General features: G+C 43.2%; 1 protein-coding gene across 1 annotated transcript; it reads left to right on the top strand.

The window, feature by feature from the left end:
* Positions 1-13,046: 13,046 nt before the first annotated feature.
* LOC117280277 (uncharacterized) lies at positions 13,047-13,724 on the top strand. Its single transcript, XM_033659968.1, has one exon. The coding sequence runs from the start codon at positions 13,047-13,049 to the stop codon at positions 13,722-13,724; it is 678 nt and encodes a 225-aa protein (XP_033515859.1).
* The last annotated feature ends 260 nt before the right edge of the window (positions 13,725-13,984 follow it).

Below are 13,984 nucleotides of genomic sequence, written 5' to 3'. Positions count from 1 at the left end.
GTCTTTCCTTTGCTCTATTTTATTATATCCATACACTATTGTCATATAGCAAGCAAAGGCACTTTTGTATTTGTGAAATAGCAGTGTATGAATTGAGCATCATTCTCAATTTCTTGCACATTGTAGGCTTTCTCATCCCACAGAATCCAAATTCTTCCATTATAGACATTATTGTAGTTACTAATTATCTTCCAATCCGGTGCAATCCTCTTTGATATAACCCCAACATTCTTCTCCTTGACTTTAGTTTCCACTAGCCCAGCTATTTTTATGTACTTTTCTTTTAGATATTGCTTTATTTCTTTTTATTTGTACCTCTTATTTAGTCCCCTAACATTACAAATTAACCAAGTCATTGTTGATATTGTGGTTTCCCTCCTATATCGGGAGGTTTGGCTTTCCCTGTCTCAGGTTCCACAGCTTGTAATGATTGGAATCCATTCATGATTGTCACAGCATATCCTCCAGCTATTATATCATTGTGTTGTATTCCTCCTTGTGTAAGCTTTGCTTTTTTCCCTGGGCTCCCTACCACCTGTTTTGCTGATTGTTAGGTCTCCTGCTGGTTGGTGTCATATGCATGTTGTATCTGGCCATTGTACTCTTGAGCTTGATGTGATCCTCTATTTTTTTTAGTATTTGGTGGTGGATGATCCTGTGTATTCTCTTTATCCTTTTGTGAGACAGTGCCCTTAGGTATCCAAGTTGCAACTACTCTCCTTTGCCTTCTGCCTCTTTGTGGTTGATTTGGTACTTCTTTCTTGGCTTTGCTACAATCATGCCCAAGCTTGAGGCACTCAGCACAATATTCTGGTTTCTATTCATAGAAAATGGCTTGCTGAAATTATCTTCCAAATGGATCTTCCATTGTTATATCACTTGGAACTTCTTTAGTAACATTCACCTCAATTAGGATCCTAGCATATGATACTCTGGTTTGGTTAGCTGTACATTAATCTGCAAATAAAGGCTTACCAATAGCACCAGCCATTTTACTAAGAGATATATATCCCCAGCAGTTCATTGCCAATTTGGGGAAAGTGACCCACAAAGGAATTTATGTTAGGAACTCATTTGATATATCAAAATCTGGTGCCCATTGCTTTAAGATCATAGGCCTGCTATTGATGCTACATGGACCTCCATACAGAACTTCTGAAGATCTCCTATATTTTGGAACTTCGCAATGTAGTAACCTTTTTCATGGAGGTAAAGAGTTGGTTCAGTCACATTGCACCATGTGCGAGCCACAAACTGTTTCATATAGTTATATCCAGGTTTCTCACCGATAATGTATACTATCAGGGCATTCTTCCATTTTATGGTTTCCTTCTCGACCTCCTCCTTGTCTAATTTCACTATTATCTTGCCATTGACAATGTCTGGTGTCATATATGTCAGGATAATGCCCTTCTTAGCTGCTCTATGGCCTGCAAACAGATTAACCCATGATCTATTAAGTCCTCCTACTTATGCTGCCTTAGTCCCATGCTTGCCCTGGTCTTCTATTTCAATGCCCACCACCTATTTGTTTTTATTACTAGACGAACCAAGATGGTCGGTTACTTGATTTTCCTTTGTAGTTTCTTTCTTTCCATCCATAGAAGATGCATGTTGTATGTCTCTATGAATTAGTTGAGATCTGCTTTGATTGCCACTTGATGCTTCTCCCAAATTCACCTGAGTTTGAGCCCCAGCTAACGACTTTAGTGGTACCGACTGGGGGTGTTCCTCAACTGACATCCCACTTCGGTTTAATCGCTTTGCTGTTGCATTTGGTACCTGTGGTGTATTCATAATCAATGAACTGGACGGAAATTGGTTTCCCGGCGGTGTCGCGAGCTTTTGTGTACTGCCTCTTTCTAGTGTTTCAGCTAGAACCTTTGCACTTACAGAACTTCCAACAGTGACGAGTTGTTGTTTTGGCAGTCTCCTTCTCCCCATGTCTATTCCCGGTGGCGTACGTTAGCATAACATGCGCCGAGAGAATAGAGGGAGAGAGCTATGCTCATTATATAAATTTAATAGTTTAACCAGAGATTATATTTCTTGGTCAAACAATTTGGCGCCATCTGTGGGGACTTCCTAGTTAAATTTTTAGTTTCTTCTAGATCTATAACTAGCACAGTTTACAAAAAAAGAAAGAGCAAAATTCCTTTTTTCTTGTACACACAGATCTGACATGGTAGGTAATGGAGAAGAAAGAATGAAGGTAGTGGCCGACCTCACCACCAACCTCTTGAACACCATCAATGAGGTTTCCGAAATAGAAGGCGAGGTTTTAATAATGCAGTTGAACGAACATCTAGAGAAATCACACTCCCCGTTATGGCCGGTGGCGTCACTCTAGAAACCACATTCCACATCATGGACCAGGATACGATGTACAACGCCATAATAGGCCGACCCTGGATACACGTCATGAGGTCCATCCCCTCTAGCTTTTACCAAGTTATCAAATTTCCAACCCCATGGGGAATATTCAGTGTACGAGGAGAACAACGCATATCTCGAGAATGCTACCGCATCGCCCTAGATTACATGACCACCCAACAAATGAAGGGCAAGGCAAAAGAGGCATAGCAATTAACAATGTCGAGGTCGAGCTGTGACGAAAGAGAGGACGTCATTAGAGAACCCGAAATAGTAGAGGCCACAAGGTCAACAATAGAAGACCTCAACCCCGTCCAACTTGATGATAATGACCACAACAAGAAAGCCTACATCGGATGCAAGCTTCAAGAACCAGGTAAATTCCGTCAATTCTTAACTGCTAACGCAGAATTGTTTGATTTTTGCCATGTAGATATGCCAGGTATCCCAAAGGAGATCGCCACACACAATTTGAACGTCGACCCATTCCACCCACCGGTGAGGCAGGTTAGGCGGAAGTTCAATTCCTCAATAAACGATGTAATCCGCGAGGAGGTCAAAATATTACTGGAAAATGGCTCAAACAGGGAGTCAAAATACCCTCAATGGGTCGCCAATGTGGTCATGGTGAATAGGAAAAATGGGAAGTGACAAATGTGCGTAGACTTTATAGATTTAAATAAAGCATGCCCCAAAGATTCATTCTTGTTACCTCATATCGACTAGCTCATTTACACAACAGCCGGGCATGAACTACTAAGTTTCTTAGACGCCTGCTCAGGCTACAATCAGATCCTTATGGAATAGGAGGATTAGGAGAAGACCACCTTCATCACCCATCAAGGAACGTACTGCTACAGAGTTATGCCTTTCAGACTGAAAAACGCAGGAGCAAAATACTAGAGGTTGGTGACCAAAATGTTCAAAGATCAACTCGACAAGACAATGGAAGTCTACATAGACGATATGTTGGTCAAGTCCAAAAGGAAAGAAGATCACATCGGCCATTTGAAAGAAGCCTTCGATATACTCAGGCGATACGGAATGAAACTAAATCCCGAAAAGTGTGCATTCGACGGGACCTTAGGAAAATTCTTGGGTTTACTAGTATCACATCGAGGTATCGAGGTCAACCCCGACCAAATCAAAGCCATAGAAGGAATAACTGTACACTTAACCACTAAAAAACAGGTTCAGAGGCTGACTGGACGTATCGTCGCCCTGTCAAGATTCATCTCGCGATCATCCGACATATGCCACAAGTTTTTCGGCGTACTCAAAAAGGACAACGGCCTCCAGTGGACCACCGAGTGTGCCCAAGCCCTGAAGGAGTTAAAGGCTTACCTGTCATCACCGGCGTTGCTCTCCAAATTGAAACCTGGGGAACGCCTCCTCGTTTACCTCGCCGTATCTGAAGTGGCGGTGAATGTGGTCCTGGTCCGAGAAGATAAATGTATGCAATCTCCCATCTATTACATTAGCAAAACCTTAGTCGACGCCGAGATGAGGTACTTCCACCTCAAAATATTGGCCCTGGCCTTGGTCGTAGCTTCACAAAAGCTTAGACCCTACTTCTAGAGCTGCCCCATCTCGGTAGTCACAACGTTCCCCTTGAGAAGTATTTTGCATAAGCCCGAACTATCGGGCAGGTTAGCCAAATGGGCCATAGAATTAAGCGAACATGATATCACATATCAATATCAAACGACGATAAAATCACAAGTCCTTCCGACTTTGTCGCCGACTTTATCGCAAAAATAATGCCCAAAGTCGAAAAAGAAGTCGTCCACGCTTCTCCACAAATACAAGATCTATGGATTTTGTACACCGACGATGTTTCTAATGCGTCAAGGTCCGGACTGGGACTGGTACTCGAAGTCCTGACAGGCGAAGTGATTCGCCAGTCCATAAGGTGCCCGGACATGACTAACAACGAGGCCGAGTATGAGGCCGTGATTGCAGGATTAAGGCTAACACTCAAGTACGGGGCGAGACGGGTCATACTACACTGCGACTCTCAACTCGTCATCAACCAAGTCATAGGGACTTTCCACATCAAAGAGCAAAGGTTACAAAAATACCAGGCCGAGATCTGCAAACTACTGCCCGAGTTCGACGAATGTCAGCTCGACCAGATTCCTCGAGCACAAAACATCGATACAGATGGCCTCGCCAAATTAGCAGCAGCCATTAAAAGCATAATCGGAGAAAGAAACGTGGTCACCCTCCTCCACTCATCAATAGATCAAATCGAGGTAAGGACCATAAATCTAACTTGGGACTGGTACAACCGTATTGTTACATACTTGCAGGATGGAGTACTAATAGATGATAAAAAAAAAAGCCAAGAAGCTTTGGATGCAAGCAGCCAGGTACAACATCATTCATAACGACCTATACAAGAGGACGTATGGCGGCCCACTGGCGAAATGCTTAGGCTCGAATCAAACGCGGCGCGTCCTAGAAGAAGTCCACGAAGGCCAAAGTGGAGCTCATTCCGGCAATCGAGCTCTGGTCAGATGTCTCATACGGGTAGGTTACTACTGGCCCACCATGAAAAAAGAGGCCGCAGACTTCGTGAAAAAATGTGAGCAATGCCAAAAATATGCCCCAATGATCCATCAAGCGGGCGAGCACCTCCACTCTGTCATTTTCCCTTGGTCGTTCATCAAGTGGGGATTGGACATCGTTGGCCCCCTCCATGCGGGGTGAGGTAACGTACGATTTCTTATGGTTTTAACTGACTATTTTTCTAAATGGGTAGAAGCAGGAGCATTCTCCCATATACGCGAACAGGAAGTGATCGCGTTCATATGGAAAAATATCGTGTGCCGCTTCGGCCTCCCTAAAGATATTAGTTGTGACAACGGACCCTAATTCACTGGAAAAAAGGTCGCCGAATATTTTGAGAAGTGGCATATCAAAAGAATACTCTCAACACTGTACCACCTCGCGGGCAACAGGCAAGCGGAATCCTCCAATAAATCAATACTGAACATCATGAAGAAAAAGCTTGAGGACGCCAAGGGACTATGGCCGGAGTTATTACCAAAACTGCTTTGGCCCTACCATACAATGCCGAAGATGAGCACATGAGAGACGCCCTACTCATTAGTCTACGAGACTGACGCGGTAATACCAGTCGGAGAGCCGAGTTTGAGATATTCCCATGAGAGCGGGCCGGGGAACGATGAAAGCAAAAGGCAAGAGCTCGACGAAGACGAAGAGCGGAGAGATATGGCCTACATAAGGATGATCGCCCAAAAATAACCAGCAGAACGTTATTATAACAAAAAGGCCAATATCAGACCACTCAAACTCGGGACTACGTGCTCAAAGCCAAAACACAAGCAAGCAAAGACCCGCGAGAAGGCAAACTGGGAACAAATTAGGACGGTCCATACAAAATCATGGCTACAGTAAACAAAGGGTCTTTCCAACTAGAAATAATGGAAGGAAAACTACTACCAAACAATTGGAACATCACACACCTCAAGTACTTCAACTTTTAAGTAAAAACGTTCTTCAAGTCGTACTCCTTTTGTCCCAATTGGGTTTTCTCAAGGAAGTTTTTAACGAGGCGACAAGGGGGACACTTCAAGTTAAAGTACAAATGGAAGAAGGCACCGGGCGGTCAGTTCATTGCCCAATCTCTCAACGCTTCTCTAGGTCGCCCAATGAAGGGACTAGATAGACTGGGACTAGAATGCCAATCCGGAAAACATGTAAATTTCTCCAAGTATATGAACAAAACACAAATACATGAAGTTCACCCATATTTTCACCAGAGAAACATTGCCTCAATATCCACTCAGCCCCCGTCCATAATTAAGTAAAAGTTACATTCGACCTCATTTTGGAATTAACTCACATTCGACCTTGCTCGAATTAACCAAGTACGGGTTACATCGACCTCGTTCGAATCAACACCCACTCACCCCCCTCCCCCGGCCACAATTAAGTAAAAGTTATATTCGACCTCGCTCGAATTAACTCACAGTCGACCTTGCTCGAATTAACCAAGTACGGGTTACATTTGACCCCGTTCGAATCAACACCCACTCGGCCCCCGGCCACAATTAAGTAAAAGTTACATTCGACCTCGCTCGAATTAACTCACATTCGACCTCGCTCAAATTAACTCACATTCGACCTTGCTCGAATTAACCAAGTACGGGTTACATTCGACCTCATTCGAATCAACACCCACTCGGCCCCCGACCACAATTAAGTAAATGTTACATTCGACCTCATTTTGAATTAACTCACATTCTACCTTGCTTAAATTAAACAAGTACGGGTTACATTCGACCTCATTCGAATCAACACACACTCGGCCCCCGACCACAATTAAGTATAAGTTACATTTGACCTCGTTTCGAATTAACTAAGTATAAGTTACATTCGACCTCGTTCGAATTAACTAAATTACATTCGACCTCATTTCGAATTAACTAAGTATAGGTTAAATTCGACCTCGTTCGAATTAACACTTACTAGTTCCCGGCCATAACCAAAACCGAGTTTTGTTTCAACCTCGTTCAACATACATAAACCAAGTTTTTATGACTAAAGCGTCCAAACGGTAAAACAAAATAAAGAGGCATACAAGCCCGAACAGAAGGAAAAGAGTCAGGTACGAGCAAGGAAAATGGCATTTCGTAATATATATTATTTACAAAGGCTAGAACAGATGCCCACAAAAATATGTACAAAACTTACAACCAAAAAGAAAGAAAAACAACTACTCGCCACCTAACCCAGCAACATAATCCATCTGACCGCCTAGGTCATCTCCACCCGCTTCTCCGCCAGTACCATCGCCACCGCCTTCAGGATACTCATCCTCATACCAGGTATCTTGTTCAATCCCGTCCACTCCTATGTCCTCCTTGCCATCACCAGTCTCCGATGTAGCGGGGTCATAGCAACAGGCAATCCGAGCTGAGCGTACCTTAGCACGAGAATCCTCGAAGTCGGCCTCAGAAACTTTCCCTGCCGCCATCAAGTCCCTAAGTATATCTCGTTGGGCCTTGGCGTGGACCCAGATCTCATAATGATCCCGCGGAATATCAGGAAAGGGAGAAGCGCGAGAAGAGGACGACTGAGCCAATAACTGGGACTTCTCGGCTTCAAGGCGACAACTCGTTCATTAAGGCCCGAAGCTTCTTTCTCCAACTCCCCTATACGCTCGTCGAGTTGCTCCTCCTGAGCCTCGCCGTCTCAAAATCACTCGCCCGCTCTGAATGAAGAACGCAGATTACGACCTCCGATGCCTCTACTTTCCTCAAAGCCACCAACCGATCCAATTCTGACTTCTCTAAGTCTGCTATCCTCTCAGCGAGCTCACTACTTAGAGCATCCACCCTGATTAGACTTTCTTCGATCTCGGCATGCAGTGAGGTCACTTGGGATTGAAGGTCGGCGCATTGGGCCTCGACTCCCCTTCTCACCTCGAGCTTCTCTTCTTTGTCCTTCAACGCCCCCTCGAGCTCACTATATTTTTCGATGACCTTCACCAATTTATCATCCTTCTCCTTTAGCTCGTCTCGGAGATCCCGGAAGTTGCTACTCCCACCAAGATGCATGCAAAGCTCGTGGTGCTTATCACGATACTCGCGATATTTTTGCTCCATATTTTGGAAAATGGCATTCCTCCTCTCCTCTCGGCAGGAGATTTTGATCGCGGTCTGAAAAGAAAACCAGAGCGAGTAAGAATAAAATCAGATTCGACATGAAGGAACATACAAATAAAATACCCAACTTACCCTAAGAGAAAGGACGACTATGCTCCTTGACAATGTGGAGTCCTTCAGTTTCTCGAGAGTCTTACCCTCTACATTGGAACAGAGGGGACCAAGAGAAGGGACCACGTCCTCCATATCAACTAGCAGATCCCGGTCCAGAGGGATCGCAGTGGTCTGCGTGGTTCCCTCCTATCTCACCTCGAGCCGAGTGAGTCCTTCTCCCATCATCCTAAACTCCCCAGGGTCCATATCGGAGCCCGTCTCGTAACCATCCTCAGTAACCCCCTTACCTCTGTCATCGGTAAACGAGGTGGGAACATCAACTGGCCGCGAGGACGATGGCACATCTCGCCACACAGTACCCAGAACCTCCACGGACGCTCCACCAGCTCCGACGTTGGCATCAGGAAGGGGTACGCTCTCTGCGGCTTCCGTTGATGGCAGGACTTTAGACAGAAGATTTGCACCGTCCTCAGGCACAACGAAGGCCGGCTCGCGATTATTCCTTATAGAATCTACAGCTCGAATTGTCCCATCGCCTACGTCCTCGCTCGGTAAAGACCCTTCATCTATTAAATGAAGCAAAGGAGAGGCCGAAATCTCTGGTACTGAAGCTGTCGACGATCGAGCCGATCTAGCCGAAACCGGAGGCCGAATAGAAGTGGATGGTCGGGCAAGCTTGGCCATATTCACAGCAGGGGGTGGACCCCGTTGTAGTGTTCATCTGGCAAAATGCAGGAGTAGGGGACTTTGATGTCATGCCCCGAACTCGGGGAGTGCGACCGACGCTCAACCGAGTGAACACGATCAAGCAAGCATGTTAGATACTTTCTACCCAAACTCACTTATGAATACAAAACAAATACATATTTTCGTTAATTATACGATAAGGATACCATGTGTACAATACCAATTTATTACCATAAGTTACTTCATTTTAAGTCTCCAATTACACACATTTTCATGGTCTAAAGTGGAACAAGTAATTTCAGCACAACATAACATGGTTTGACTTCCCTATCACCAATATACAACCCACACTTTGTCTATGGAGCCTCTAATAGATACAGAAGAGTACTATGATAATGCCGGCAATAAGGCTCTCGCTATACCTCAAACACAATACACAAGGAACAAAAGATACATGACCCCGAAATGAAGTGCGATCACCAAGTCAGCTGGGAAGAGGGTGTACCGCTATCGCTGATCAATGTCTCCTGTTGTAGAACCACCTGCATCCATTGAAGATGCAGCGCCCCCGGCAAAAAGGACGTTAGTACATATGGAATAGTACTAGTATGAATGACAAAACACCCTCTCAATAGAATGATAAATAATACAAGAATAACAATCATAATATCATTGGAAGCCACAAACAACATCAAACCTCAAATTAGGATCAAGACAGTGTTCAAATTAATTTTCATATCTTAAGTTGGGAGTTCTTTAATACCAATATGCCACCGTTCACGATACCAATATTCACAATACCAATACCGTTGTACTTTTAGCATGGAGTCCGATCACGACCCGATCGGCTAGGCCATCATATTAGAGACATCAACCACAATCACAATTTCAATTTATAATTTCCAGCACAATCACCACCATATGTGCGGCATGGCGTCCGATCACGACCCGATTGGCTAGGCCGTCTCATTCGAGACATCATCCCTTTTATACCAATCATCTCATTTCATGCTTCTTTCACATCTTTTCATTTCATTGGCACTAGTGGCCATAATTATAAAATTATTCTTGGCACGTCGGCCATATTTAGTATTTCATTCTCACCTTTTTCACTTTCAAATATCATCATCATCATCATCCACAACAAGGCATTTCAAATCAACATTTTTAGTACACATGTGAGCACTTAAGAGTTTTAGGCACATAGAGATTTTTCACAAGATTTGGCATAATAGCCTTCGTTTGGATTTGGCTTGAAGTTGAAACATTTTTAATGCACAACTCATACTCTGAACACATTCTCAAATGATAACATAACATGATAAAAGCATTTGGTATATATTGAACATATATCTTTCAACACAACTCATTCGGAATAGCCAATTGTTTTATAGTGAACCACTTGGGACTTACATAAATTACATGAATACCGTGGGATTTAATTCTAAGAGAGGAGTTTAGCTAACATACCTCGATTTGACCTTTTCTTAAATTACTACAATATTCCGAAAATCCTTGAAATCCCAATCTCAACCTTCAAGCTCCGAAAATACTACAATGCTCCAATTGATTAAAATGTCCAAATATCACCCACAATTCAATACCTACCATTAGATATCCCAACTACATCAAACTAAATACGAAAAGATTCATAAATATCCATTTAGGCTTCACAATTCGGCAACAAGCCTTCGACCATCCCAAATTATCTAATAGGCTCATCCATTAGCCTATTCAATTCAATTCTTATCATTTAATTATTACATCTCGCATTTTCGTAGGTTAGAGTTTCGTCTTCAGATTAATCGACGTAGACGCGGGGATAAGATTATCTTGAGGTTAACATATTTACGCTATTTATAGTAAGTGATAAGTAAGTGCCATGAAGGATAAAGGGTGCACGAATTAAAGAAAATGAGTTTCGTTGAAGGTTGTCGATTTGGGATAAAATATGGTCCGAGCTATAATACCTGATATTTATGGACTAGTACCATACAAGGTACCATATGACCATGATAAGTATGATGTATAAAGTATATTAAAAATAAGTAGTATTTTAAGTAATTTGAGATAATTCTTAATTACGTGTGTAATTGGTTAATTATCGGGTAACAGAACATTACCTAATTAACTAATGAGTTTGGGATAAGATTAAAACCCCACCCCACCCCACGTGGCAGCAAGCCACTAACAAAATAAATGATTCTTAGTCATATTAGATTAGGTGGCAACCCAATTCCAAGACAAGCCATGTAATTAGAAAAGCTACGAATCTTTTAATAACTAAAATACTTATCTTCCAACATTTTTGAAAGAGTAGAAATCTTTTATCTTCCAACATTTTGAAAGAGTAGAAATTTGTTATCTTCCAACATTTTGAAAGAGTAGAAATTTGTTATCTTCCAACATTTTGAAAGAATAGGAAGGGCTCTATGTAAGGCAATCTGAAGCTACAATCTGAAGCTAACGTAGGAGACAACCGGCAGTTAACGTAGAAAGGCACGGATCTTCAATAAATCAAACGGAGATTTTGCAATTTTAAGGGAGTACGGTGTAATTCTTCTCAAGAATATCATACGAATTTTTCTCTACTCCAGGTATGTTAAGGATAATCCTTCTTTCTTTTGGCATGATCCAAGTAACGATATGTAAACGTAATGTTATTTCATTAATGCGTCTATTCTTAGTAACTAAGAAGGTCTACGTTATTCATTCATATAAAATGATATTCAAATATGTCTAAGTATGTTTCTAGTTCCCTATTGAGGTATTTGATAAAGATGTTAATGTTCATAATGATATTATATGCATCATCATTTACCACCGAGCTATGGCCGGTCGGGCAGTCATACATTTACCACCGAGCTATGGCCGATTGGGTAGTTACACATTTACCACTGAGCTACGGTCGGTCGAGCAGTTATGTATTTACCACCGCTCTACGGCCGGTCGGGCAGTTACCACTGATCAGTTGGGACGTTAACGTCACGAGAATGATGTAATTAGAATTATTATATTGTATTTTTATTTATATATACTAGATGGATCTTATTCTATAAGTTATGGCCCTCAACGTCAAGTCAAAGTTTATAAGTTGACTCTTATCCCTCCCCGAGATAGTATCTTATTACTACGTTTCATTTCTGCCTTACATACTCGGTACATTCTTTGTATTGACGTCCCTTTTCCTGGGGCGTTGTGTTTCATGCCACGCAGGTATAGATAGGCGAGGTGAGGACCATCCACCGTAGGCTTCCTCTAGATATCAGCTTTTAGTTGGTGAGCTCCACATCTTCCTCGAGTATTGCCGAGTCACGTTCTATATATGTTATTTTGTTTTATGAGGATGTCGAGAACCCTGTCCCGTCTTATATATTATGGTCATATTTTCTTAGAAGTTTTGCAGACAATGTCCTGTGTATAGTTTTAGGTATGACATGTCAACGGCCTTGTCGGCCCCTATGTATCTATATAAATCTTTTTCTTGAAATATTGTTAGTTATATATATAGATATAGCCTATCATGGCCCGTGACGGTTCTTATAGAAAACAAAAAGGGATAAGGTATGTGGCGCTCAGTTGAGTAGGCACCGAGTGCTAGTCGTGGCCCTCTGATTTGGGTCGTGACAAAAGTGGTATCAGAGCAGTTCTGTCCTAGGGTTGTCTGCAAGCCGTATCTAGTAGGGCCCTGTTTATGAATGTGTTGTGCACCGCATTGTATAAACGGGAAACTACAAGGCATTTAGGGACCGGTTACCCCTCCTTCTTGATATTAGATCGTGCAATACAGCAGAGTTATAGGGAATAAAGCCCTTGACCTTTGACTTGTTTTATATATACAGTGATTCCTATGACTAGGAAAGCTACGGCTAGTCAGAAGGGTAAAGCAGTGTTAGATGAGGGAATGAGTAGAGTATCAATGTCTAGTGAGGGCCAGAGTGAGGCCCCGAGGGGAAATACGACACCCTCGCATAGTTCTCCGATTTCGCCAGCACCCGGGGAGTTGAAGAGGAACCCAGTACCTCCACCTATTGTTCAGGATGAGGATATGGATATGCGGAGTGCAGTACGGTTGTTGACTAGATTGGTAGCCGCTCAGGCTCAGCGCCAGGTAGGTACAGGTGTTGGTCATGTTGACAGGGTTATTAGCACGAGAATTCGAGACTTTATCAACGTGGACCCTCCAGTGTTTACCGGATCCAACAAGGATGAGGACCGCAAAACTTTATTCATATGATGCAGAGGACTTTGAGGGTGATGCATGCATTAGACACTGAGTTAGTAGAGTTGGCCTCTTATCGATTGCGGGATGTTGTGGTTTATTGGTATAAAACTTGGGAATTGTCTAGAGGGACAAATGCATCTCCAGCGGTATGGGAAGAGTTCTCAGGGGCTTTCTTGCATCATTACTTGCAGACAGAGATTCGTCAGGCAAGGGTAGACAGGTTCTTGGCTCTTAAACAAGGGAATATGAGTGTGCAGGAATATAGTCTCCAGTTTGATTCCTTGGCGAGGTACGCCCCTTCGATTGTGGCTGAAATGAGTGACCGAGTGCATCGGTTTGTGGTAGGACTTGGGCCGCACCTGATTAATGAGTGTTTCACGGCTGCTCTACTCGATAGTATGGATATTTCCCGCATCCAGGCTTATGCTCAGAATTTGGAGGATCGGAAACGACAGCAATACGAGAGTCGTGATGAGGGTCAGCGTAAGAAGGCTAGGTCTGCTAGGCAACCTGAGGATTTTTCGGGCGATCCTATGTCACCATATCCCGTTAAAAGTGTCCGACAGTTGCAGAAGCCGTATTATGAGGGATCTGTCTATTCTGAATCAGGTCAGGGCTCGAGAATTTCGGGTTTTCAGAAACGGAGGGATTCAGCGCAGATGAGGGCGCCTCCTCCGCTGTGCAGTTAATGCGGTAGAGCTCATTTTGGAAAATATCGTCAAGGATCTAATGTATGTTATACCTGTGGAGACCCTAGTCATTACATGAGGGACTGTCCAATGAATGACAGAAGCGGGATGGTTCAGCCCACCAGATTTATAACAGTCTCCCCCTCTTCAGTACGCCCTCAAGAGCGAGGCCCTCAGGCATCAGCTGGTAGAGGTAGAGGCAGGGGTGGAGCATCTAGCTCCGGCGGTAGTCAGAACCGCATATATTCTTTGGCAGGTCA

Source organism: Nicotiana tomentosiformis, chromosome 4 (assembly GCF_000390325.3).
Source record: "Nicotiana tomentosiformis chromosome 4, ASM39032v3, whole genome shotgun sequence".
Taxonomy (NCBI): domain Eukaryota; kingdom Viridiplantae; phylum Streptophyta; class Magnoliopsida; order Solanales; family Solanaceae; genus Nicotiana; species Nicotiana tomentosiformis.
This window is presented reverse-complemented; position numbering and strand designations above follow the sequence as displayed.

Coding starts and splice junctions, on each gene's coding strand:
- LOC117280277 (XM_033659968.1), top strand. CDS start 13,047: ATGCAGAGGACTTTGAGGGTGATGCATGCATTAGACACTGAGTTAGTA.